Source organism: Rutilus rutilus (assembly GCF_951802725.1).
Source record: "Rutilus rutilus genome assembly, chromosome: 6".
Classification (NCBI taxonomy): Eukaryota; Metazoa; Chordata; class Actinopteri; order Cypriniformes; family Leuciscidae; genus Rutilus; species Rutilus rutilus.
Window position 1 is genome coordinate 11,267,003 of NC_140214.1, and position 11,686 is coordinate 11,278,688.

Here is an 11,686-nt window from a genome sequence, read left to right on the forward strand (position 1 = left end):
GAATTTGCTGACGCTGACTCTGTTCGCTCTCTCCCTCAGGTATGGCACATGGCTCTGTTGTGGCTGGAGTCATCGGCGCTAAAAAGCCGCAGTATGATATTTGGGGGAAGACGGTCAATCTGGCAAGTCGTATGGACAGCACGGGTGTCAGCGGCAAGATCCAGCTCCCAGAGGAGACCTACGCCATCCTGAACGAGCGCGGCTTCGCCTTCGAGTACCGAGGCGAGATCTACGTGAAGGGCATCAGTGAACAGGAAGGCAAGATCCGCACGCACTTCCTGATGGGCCGCGTGCAGCCCAACCCGCTCATCCTGCAGCCGAGGAAGCTCACGGGCCAGTACTCGCTCGCCGCCGTGGTGCTCGGCCTGGTCCAGTCCCTCAACCGGCAGAAACAGAAACAAATCCTCAATGAAAACAACAACTCAGGCATCATGAAGGGCCACCACTACAACCGCAGAACTCTGCTGGCGCCGGGCGGCTCAGACACCAGCCACGCTGAGGTCACGGACAAGAGCGACCTGGCCTAGATCTTGGATGAGGAAAACAGACTGCGTACTGAACCAAAAGACTGAGCTGTACTTCAGACTGCTGCCGCTGACTCAGTGTCTCTCTTGCTGTCTGTGTTTCTTTTTGTATTTCTTTTGTATTTGAGAAACAATAAAGGGGTTTAATTTTTTTATAAAGGTCTGAGCTTCCTTTTAATAAAGGTCCGTATGAATGGTTTGATCTAATGCTGCGTTCACGTCATGTCGGAATTATTGTAACTCTGAGATTCTACTCAGAATTGTTAACATCCCCAGATTCAGATATTTTTGATTTCTTAGGCAACGCTCATAACCCAAATGGTCCCACATGAATTGCTGTTGATGACAGCAAAACATTGAATTACAGATTGTTTATCAGTTTACCTCTATGTTTGAATTCGGCATGAAACCATAGTCTTGTCTTCCTTATTGTGACATATATCCGAGTGAAACGGCTTCTCGAACAAGAAAAAATGTAGGGAGGGACTTGATTTTGACCATTGTGGTTTGCTGTTGCTGCAAGGGGAAGTTATTTTGATGAAAGAATATGAAGGCACATGAATAATAATAAAAAAAGAATAATGTGCAAGGATAAATCATTTATAATTAATACTGCAATATTTCTTAAAAAACTGTCAATTTTGATTCTATGGTGACTTCGAGAGCCAAGAAAGTAATACATTTGGCAGACATTGCTAATTTGTTCTGGCTTCTTGCCAGGCATTCAAAAAGTTTTCTAGTGTTCTACCTGGTTGCTAAGTTTTCCTGACTGGTTGCTAGGGTATTCTAGAACACATAAATCAAGGCTGCCAACTCACGCATTTAGCGCGAGATTCTCGCGATTGATTGACACTGTTCTCACACTCACACCACACATCCATTTTCTCAAGCAGTGAAAAAACATGGTGGAGCAGTGAGGAGAGGACAAGACAGAGCAGGAAACAAACTGCCAGCTTTCAAAATCTGTCAATTTTATTGAAACAATAAATAGCCTAACGTTTTGGCGCTCTTTAATGTGCCTCCGTTCAACAGGCATGTGCACCGATCATCACTTCCTCTTTACTACTAGTTATAGCACGAAATAAACATGATTGAACTTCAGAAGGTATGTTGAAAGATACAGTGAAACTTACTGTTAATGTATCATGTAACATAATGGATCAGTCAGTGTTTCAACCGCGGAAAGACGTCAAAACAGCTTGTAAAAAATATGTCACATAATGTTAGGCAACATTTACCTCAGAAAAGCCATTCAGTGACAGTAGCATAGCTAGCTAGACAAATTAACTCTAGAGAGGAGCATTTTGCTAAATATAGGCACTATATTACATACAGTACTCATTCTATTTTTACTCAAATCTCTAAAATATAACCTTATTATAAAAAGCGCCTTGTATTAGGCTAATTATCGGCTACAAATCAGTTGTTGATCTTGTATTATTTTTATACTGCAGTAATATTAATATCATATCATTACTATTATAGTAATGTATAGTGATATTTATAATGTACTTAAATAGTATAGCCTGCTATTCTAGCCTAATGTACTCAGCTGACAAGGTTCCCTTAGTTTACACTCACTTCAATGTGAACTCAAAAGTTGGCAGCCCTGTTATACTATACACATAGAACTGAACTGACTACCTTTAACAGTTAATGCTGCTGGCATTTTTTGTAATATATATAACGTGAACGCTTCATACATGTATTCCAGAATTCTCTGTTATTGTTTTGACTATAGTTTTGCAAGTTTGCAAGAAGAAACGATGTCGAAGTAAGTATGTTATAAGAAATTCGTTGCTCAATCTTTAGCCTCATATACATAGGCCTGGATGTTTTAACAAGCACCAACACCTGGATTTCTATTACAAATATATTTGAGCACAGATAGATAGCCTACAGAATGCTTCTACAGACAAAGAATGAAGTTGTACTGAGAGAATATTATTATGACCCAACACGAGCAATTTACAAATGAGAACGACAAAAATTGTCAAGGAATTGTCAAGTAGGCTATGTGATGTGAAAGCTGGCAGAAGTTTTAGCTTCTTTGTTAAAAAACATTTGGGCTTAGTGAAGTTATACTGAAAGCTGGAAAAGTTTTAATTTTGAGCGTTAATACTTAAATATGTGATTATCACCTGTCTAAATCAGCTCTAATAAATAACTAAATTATCTAGAGCTGATCAGATGGAAGTGCAGGTCTGTCCTGCAGAGGGCGATGTTGACTGAAGTTAGGGTCAGATCAAACGATTGAAGGAAAACAGTGTGAGTGAATATGTGTGCATGTGTCTACTGTGATTTATCTATTAATATTAGTCAATAATTAATAGAACATGTTTCTACTTAAAAAAGTAAATTATAATGTATTTTATATTTTATTGTTTTAATTATTCGCATAATATTTCAACAGTGGTTTATTCGACTTTTCTCTTTTTTCTTCTTCCCACTCTCTTACGTAGGTGTGAACAGATCATCGCCTTGTCAGTCGGACATGCTTCTTCCGCCTGTATTTCTGACGGGTGGGCGGGGCTAATAACCACATCACTCCTGTCGCACTCTAGGATGTTGTTATTCTCGGCTCTGTTCTTTTTAAACTGACGAATAAAATTGAATGGAGGCAGTTGCCATGGTGAACAGTGCAAAGCTTTGATGCTGAGAGTGACATAGTGGTATATGTAAGAGAGGGGAAATAAAAAGATGGGAGAGAGGGAGAGAAGGAGGTATGAAATGATTGTTCAAAGATCAAAGAGTTAAAATGCCTGAAAACTGGCACAAATACGACCTCAGCTGTGGCACTGTAGGGTGTGTGTGTATGTGTGTGTGGAATGATGATGTGTTTGTTACTTGACAAGCCATCTGTGAACAGTTTGCAGATATTTTCTCAGCATTGGATGCTCACACACGGGTAGTTGACACATAACATGCCTGCATGCAGAGAATTTTTATCTGCATTAATATTTCAAAATTACATGAATGTATAAGGGAAGTTGAGAGGGGATAGTTGTCACACTTTTTACTTATGGTATTTTCTCAAAGACGTTTTTTTTTTTTTTTAAGTCAATTTCTGTACAGTCAATACAGTAACATCTTGGCTAAAATTAAATAAATAAAATTATGTTTCACATTATATGGGGTAAGTTGTCACAACCATTCACTTGTTACCTGACAGCTAAAGCATAATTAAAACAATCTGATACAATTTCACACAGAAATAGCCATTTTATGTGTAACTCTCTTTCTCTCTCTCATTGCTCCCATACAGTCACAATTCTGAGAATGGTGTATCTGCTGTTGCTTGGCAACAACAGTGAGACCCCCTCCCCCACCAATGTGCAGCTGTTTTGGATATGTGTGTGTGTGTGTGTGTGTGTTCCAGCAGATGACAGTCCATATTGATCATCCTTTATGGCATTCTTAATCATAAATTCAGAATCCATTATCATGTTTCCTGTGATGGGAGGAGGGAGGAGCTGAGTTCCCATCGGCCTCTCAGCAGACTGGATCACCACAGGTACTGTATTATGCATGAAGCCTTATGAATATTTAAATAATGTTAGAATGGGTCGCTAACAGGATATGTTTAATGTAGGTAAGGTGTTCATCATAACTGCCCGGCTGATTTTTCAGGAGATGATCATTATATTTTAAGGCCACCTGCAACCAGATAGCAACTAGCGAATTATGGTTCACTACTGACGTCCTGCTCAAACTTCCTGTTTCAACAGGAAATGTGTCATCACAGGACAGAAAACTGTTTGTCAAATCAAGTTCACAGGGTCGTTCAAGGAATAACACAAAATTCTGTCATAATTTACTCAACGTTGTGTCGTTCCTCTGTATGACTTTCTCTCTACACAAACGGAATTTTTACTGTGAAACTTTTTTATACAATGAATTCAAGGGTTAGTTCACTCAAAAATGAAAATTCTGTTATTAATTACTCACCCTCATGTTCCAAAACGGTAAGATCTTCAAAAAATCTCCAACACGGGTTCACCGCGATGCATGCGTGTTTGCTGGTGCGTGAGCAGAGAGTGAACGCACTTTGGAGATTAATATTTTGTAAATAAAGTGGTAAATTATGATTTTCTTTTGCGCAAACAAACCACTCTTGTCAATTGATAAACTTGAGGTTAAACCACTGGGGTCATACGGATTACCTTTCTGGGGCTTGAAAGTGGTAGTTGCGTAGGCTGTCAATGGAAGGACAGACAGATCTCAGATTTCATTAAAAAGATCTTCATTTGTGTTCTGAATATGAACGAAAGTCTTACAGGTTTGGAACGACAGGAGGATGAGTTATTAATGACTGAATTTTTGGATTAACTGACCTTTTCATATAATTAGCTGCAGATAAAAAAAAAAAGCACCACAAAAGATACCACAAAGTAGTACAGATTTGTGGTTAACACATAACCAAGACATGCTGCTGGTTTGGAGTTTGAATATGTGAAAGATCAAATGATATTTGAGAGCTTAAACCTATAGAAAAAAAATCTACACATAGACAAAACATATGGATACATAATGTTCATTTGAATAATTATGTTATTAATGAAAATTAATAGGTTTTTAATTAGTCTCTTAGGAGATCACAAATCTATTGAGGTTTGGGATTCTTCACCTTTAACATTCGTCCTGACATTTTCCGAAATCATTTCTACACCCCTGGCCATAGCAACCTATGCACATGCGAACTTGACCTGCCTCATTTGAACACACAAGACGACTTTCATCTTCCTGAGGTCTCTTATATCAGTTATACACCAGGCAGTTCTCTGTTGGTACTAGTCACTCCAGGCACAGATGTGTCAAACTGTCATCTTTAATTTGTTTACTTTGGGCTAAAACTTCATGAAATGACATTAAGTCTAACTGCCATTGCAGCATTACGAAAAGCAAAATGGTTTTGTACCTGTCAATCAGTAACAAATTCTGTAATGCGATAAATTGGTGAAATTCTCTAAATCAGGCCACTATATGTTAAATCATCATTTACTCTCCCTATTGTTGTTCCAAACATGCTTTACTTTCTTTCTTCTGTGGAACAACAGAAGATATTTTGAGAAACTAACATTCTTTAGAATATGTGTCTTGCAGAAGAGAGAAAGTCATACAGGTTTGGAATGACATGAGGATGAGTAAAAAATGACAAGATTTTATCCGACAGGAACTATCCATTTAAGCTCAGCATTTGTTTGTAAAAATGTTGATTAGCACAAAAAACTAATTGTCTCTCATTTTGTTTTTATCAATTGTTTTTATTATTGTAAAAATCAAGGTTACATTGAGGCACTTACAATGGAAGTGAATGTGACCCATTTTGGAGGCTTTAATGGCAGAGGTGTAGAATGTAATTTTATAAAAGCGCTTACATTAATTCTTCTTTTAAAGTGCCCCATTATGCTATTTTAAAGGTTCCTAATTTAGTTTTGGAGGTCTCCTACAATAGGTTTACATGCATCCAATGTCAAAAAACACTTTAGTTTTCTCATAATATACTTTTCTTTAGAGAGTCTGAAACGATTCGTTCGAAGATCAAGTCTCTCTAACCCCTCCTTTCTGCGAGCCTACTTTGCTCTGATTGGTCAGATGGCCCAGTCTGTTGTGATTGGTCTACCACTTACAGCACGTGAAACGGAAACAAAATTCCCATTACTATATCTAAATTTCAGCTCCAGAAGCTTCCTCAGCATTTTTACTCAGTGATACAAACAGTAACAATGGCGTCTGTTTTCCCGTATCAATTCCAGCGTGAGTCCTCATCCTTTTGAAGTGCGTACAAAGTGGATTCACTGCACGGAAAGCAGTGTCTTCTCAACATGTCGACAACACGAACCAAACTCTTCCAGGCTTTAACTGCGACTACAGTGTATGAAGACCATAGGCTGCCATTACATCTTTTACATTGTTATGTAGGTATGTAACAGGATGTGGGACTGGAGTTGCTGATGATTCGTTTCGGTAGTTCAGAATCGATTCTTTCTTTCTTTAGGAGACAATAACTTTATTTGTCGTGTGCTTTGATCTTTAAAACTTTGCAGACCTTTTACATTCACAAACAGCTATTATACACACCTCTTGAAAGGTAATATTCGAAAAAGCGTTTTTAGGGGCATTTTAAATTTTTTAATGAAACACAGTACAGTACAGTAATTTTAACAACATTATGTTAAATTGATGATGAAACCTTATCAATCAACTGAACTGTGCATGTATGTCTTAAACGCTTAGCCCACCTTATGTTCTTACATTGTCCATGATTTAAATCCACACCCTTGAAAAGAGCACATTTTTCTAGTGTATTTACTTTTAACTTCAGGTCATGTCAATGATAATGACCCATTTCAGACGTGTCCAAAATTACAACAACAGCGCCTGGTTACATATAAATATATTTGAATTGTTTGATCAAAATTATTGCTAGGGACACTTGCTGGATATTGGTAGTCCCTTGTTTGGCATTACTAAAACACACCTGCACAGGTGACTGAAGTGAACTCTCATCTCAGTTTACAGATCTGACAGCATTATTGGCTGGAACGAGATTTACACACACTGTGTTTCTCTGTCGCATGCACGGCCACAGCTGCAGCTGCATCACCATGGAGATGCAGTTAGCCAATGACAGGCGGCAATTTTCCCTCCAGGGACCCTGCTGATTCGGGCTGGGGGGAGCACGGGGGCGTAAACAGGAAGAAAAAACAAGAGGTGGGTGGATAGTGACAAATGAGAGACTGTGTGTGCGAGCATGTGCAGGTATGTGTGTGTGCGAGAAAGTGCAGGTATGTGTGTTCTCTCAGCTTCCTTTAGGTAGGCGGGGTTTACAACTTATGCATTTGAGCCTGTTGCTAGGCAAGACCAGTATCCATGGTTACCTCCATACCCAATCAGGTGTTAATGTTGATGTTGGCGCCTGTTTCATTCACGTATGTGTGTGTGTGTGTGTGTGTGTGTGATGAAATTTAACCTTTCTTTTATGGTAATCGCTTCTGGATTCTGATCAGTCTATATATTTTTTGTGATAGTGGACCACTGGAACTCAAATAATCTAGTCTTATAAACAGAGCTGTGGTTTAGAGTCAGGTTTGGATTCGCAGAACTCGTTATTCGTCAAATCGAAGGGAACAGATAGAGAACTGTGCAGGCCATAGTCAGCAATGATATCCGTCAGAATTGTAGGAGTGTTACATTTGGTTTGATGTGTGTTAGAGTGTGTGCGTGTCCTCTCCTTCTGCCTTACAAAACCAAGTGACCGGTTGCTATGGGATCAGAGGCTTGGCGACCAGATTCGCAGAACTCGTTATTCGTCAAATCGAAGGGAACAGATAGAGAACTGTGCAGGCCATAGTCAGCAATGATATCCGTCAGAATTGTAGGAGTGTTACATTTGGTTTGATGTGTGTTAGAGTGTGTGCGTGTCCTCTCCTTCTGCCTTACAAAACCAAGTGACCGGTTGCTATGGGATCAGAGGCTTGGCGACCGTTACTAAGGCCCAAAGGCAGTCATACATGAACCCGGTCAACCCAGAGAGGAGACAGTACAGAGAGAGAGAGAGATAAAAGGAGAGAATACCTGGAATATTTAAACAAACAACCTCATATTTATATTCAGATTCAGTTCTGAATACTCTAAAAATGTGGCTTATTAAACTGTCATTTTTTTTTATTTGATATAAATCAAAAATAACCAAGACAGTACATGGATAAAAATATAGCAAACTAATAAGGTATGTATAAACTAATAACATAGGCCATGAGTGTCTATCAGGAGAATTCATTATGATTCAATTGTGATAAAATACAAATATTACCTTTGGCATTGTAAAGTAAAATAATTTTCATTCTACACAAAAGATAATATTATGGCAACCGGTCTATAGCACAAAAATAAGCTGCGGCAGTGGGATCATCTATTAAAGGGATAATGAAAATTCTGCCATTAATTACTCACCCTCGTCGTTCCAAACTCATAAGACTTTCGTTCATTTTTTGGAACACAAATAAAGATCTTTTTGATGAACAGTTGACAGCTACGCAGCTGACACTTTGATGCTTTTCACATAAACATTCATCAACTCACATCAATTGTGGTAAATGGAAGCTCGAACATGTTCGCTTGACGTGCGAGAACCAATGAGGTTCAATCTTGTGTTACGCAGCACACGTTTGAGCTTCTGCAAGAAAGCTTTGAGATTTCATTAAAAAATCTTGTTTCCGAAGATGAACGAAAGTCTTACGGGTTTGGATCGACATAAGGATGAGTACTTAATGACAAAATTAACATTTTTGGGTGAACTATCCCTTTAATTGTCATTACTCAGAGAGTTATTTTTCCTGTGTTTTCGAAGATACCAACAATTTTGTTCGCCATTATATTGATCACACTTCACTTTAGTGTCACTAAACACACTACACTTTATGTTCCATTGACTTCCATTCATACACACATGCGAATGCGTCAGACTGGAAACACAAGCTAATGCGAAAAGTTTCCATGGTCTTATTATTGTGAGATACGAGTTACAGCCTTGACGTCATTGAATTTTGTTCAGAGATGTGCTGTTTGCAGATACCATTGAAAAGAATGAGAAGTGCCATAAACTGAATTATCCGACCTGTCACGCAATTGTCCATGACTTGTTTTTTTGGTGTAAACTCTTAAAATAGATCAATCCAAAATGGATGTTTAAGAGCAAACATGTTGAAGATTAGCCGATAGGCTGTCGATTCATTAAAAGATTAGCGGATCTCCCACAAAAGCATTTTATTCAGCGTAGTGAAGCCATAGACAGTATAAGAAGTGGACAGAGCCATCTCATTGGAACTCAATTGGGACAAGTGAAGCCCATTTTTAGCGATTTTTTAGGACTTCCGTTCCTGACGCGCAGACTCAAACAGAGCTTGACGACGTAGATGTGACGTGAGTAACCCGTCTGTCTTCTAGTAGCTGTGGCATGAGAAATCTGAATCATTCCCTTCCGAAACTTGCAGAGACGGAGAGTGTGAGTAGGAGGTGTCCATGAGCTAGGAGCAGGATAAACTTTTGCTAGGTGTTCTGATTAATTATTCTGTCATTTTGCCTCCACGTCCCCCCGATTGCCCGCGAGCTTCTCCTCCCGTCCATACGGTAATCTCTCTACTGTGCGACAGAGAGTCGCGTGGTTATGACGCAATCGTTAGCCTACTTTTACAAAAACTGCTTCTACGGGGCCGTAACGTAAGATACAAGGTAATGGAGCATTTTATACATTGTCGTGTTTCTTTAGAAATAAATAATGGACAAATGGAGTCTTCAAACGCCTCAGATGTAAAGTTATTCGCTGACAAAGTGACGCCAAAATGAATGGGAGTCAATGGAATGCTAACAGCAGGTGAAGTTCTGCTACAAGATGGTGGCACGCGGCCGGCTTCAACTTCCGGTCGACTTCCTTCCCGCTTGAGTGAAGCCTCTCCTCCATTGACATCCATTAAAAAAAAAGCCTCTGGTCTCCTTCCCTGTGTACAGCAGCGCTAGCAGGCATTACACTTCTTTTTGCTAACCTTTGAGGCTTGCGTTAAAGAAGTGGCTTTGGTTTTGCATTTCGTTTTATTTCAAAGTTGGTGAGCTATGACCGGCGAATTCGCATCACGTGAAGACGTGTGACCAGTTGAAGCTACGTCACGGCACGACCTTTTGGCTGAATTAAAAGAACAATATTTTTAGTAGTCGGTAGTCGAGTATATTGTATATTTTTTTACTTTTTATTTATTTAAATTTTTTTACATTACTATTTGTTATATGTTGAATTCATATTTAGAAAAAGGACACTGCAGAGCGTGACCATTGCAGTGTTGGAAGAAATTTTGCATGCTCAAAGTCTAGTGTGACCGCGGCAAGACATGTTCCTTGATCAACATCTTTTGTTGATCCTGGAACAACATTCCTGTCCAAATGCATAATTCGAACCCTATACTACCCCTAAACCTAACCCTACCTATAACGTATCCCTAAAATCAGAGGGAAATGATACGTGAATAAGAATGGTGTAAGAAGAAGACTGGTTGTAAGCCTAAACTTGACATAAACTGTAAACTTGTCCCTCTAATCTGATTGGTTGATTGGAATGTTTTACTTGGTGAATTCAGGTTCACTGGAATGGTCGTAGCACAACTGAGGCTCGTCTCACAGCTCAGGAGGCTTCTGGCACCTCAGTTAGCAGTCTATAAGGATCTTATAGACATTTAATAAATGGTTTTATAGTCATATATTTCTTTGATGTGTTAATAAATATACAAGTAGAGACAGTAATTGTTTTGTCTGTGCTCATTTTGCTGCTATGGTTATTGAAGTGAACATCTATTTAGCGCAATCTTGTAGCTTGACACATTAACAAAATTTTGTAGCTAATGAAGGTCCATTGTCATTGTTGCGATGTATGAAGCAACACAGCTCACACAGAAATCACTTTCTAACCAAGAAGATTTCTGTTGATCAACATGGTGAATCCATGTGTCCAACTTCAACCAGTTGTGAAATCTGCGAAGGGAAATCTTTAGCCTTCACACGAAATTCCAGATTGTGTGGATTCCTTTTGAAACGACTGGATCATCTTAACATTCGTGGTTACTGAAACTATTTAGCATTTTGAGGCACATCAGTGATGCTGTTTACACCTGATATTAAAGTGATGAAATGGAAGTTGCGATAGTCTTTTCTTCCCTATTGTGACGTATATATCCAAGTCAAACAGCTTTTAGAATGAGAAAAAAGGGGGAGGGGGAGTGGGGGGCTAACGTTTTTGATTAAAAATGACAAGCGCACATGAATAAAATTAAATAAATAATGATGTGCATGGATAATTCACTTATAATAAACACTGCAACATTCTGTGAAAAAAATAAGATTTGTGACTCTTGATTTCATAGTGACGTTAACATGCATTAACAGTTTAGTTAACAGTTTAGATTTGTTGCAGATAAAAATTAGACTAGTCTTCTTTCTTTTCAAGATGCGAGTTCAGAAGTTTTGGTTTGTTTGAACTGTCACTGTCTCTTGAGTTGTCTCTATTAAAAAATAGATTAAAAATGTGTGTTGGGGAGAAATTTACGTTCAATTTACGTTGTCCAATCACAGGTAAATCAAGCATATAACGGTACAAAGTGCATTTACTGTACGCT

At 38.7% G+C, this 11,686-nt stretch overlaps 1 protein-coding gene across 2 annotated transcripts in view; it reads left to right on the forward strand.

Moving 5' to 3' along the window:
• Positions 1-1,046, forward strand: part of adcy8 (adenylate cyclase 8 (brain)) — a 50,437-nt gene extending 49,391 nt beyond the window's left edge. For both annotated transcript variants that reach the window (XM_084410639.1, XM_084410640.1), the window contains one exon: positions 40-1,046. In XM_084410639.1, coding sequence (XP_084266765.1) covers positions 40-527 — 488 coding nt within the window. In that variant the 3' untranslated portion in view covers positions 528-1,046. The remainder of the gene's footprint in view (positions 1-39) is intronic.
• Positions 1,047-11,686: the final 10,640 nt, after the last annotated feature.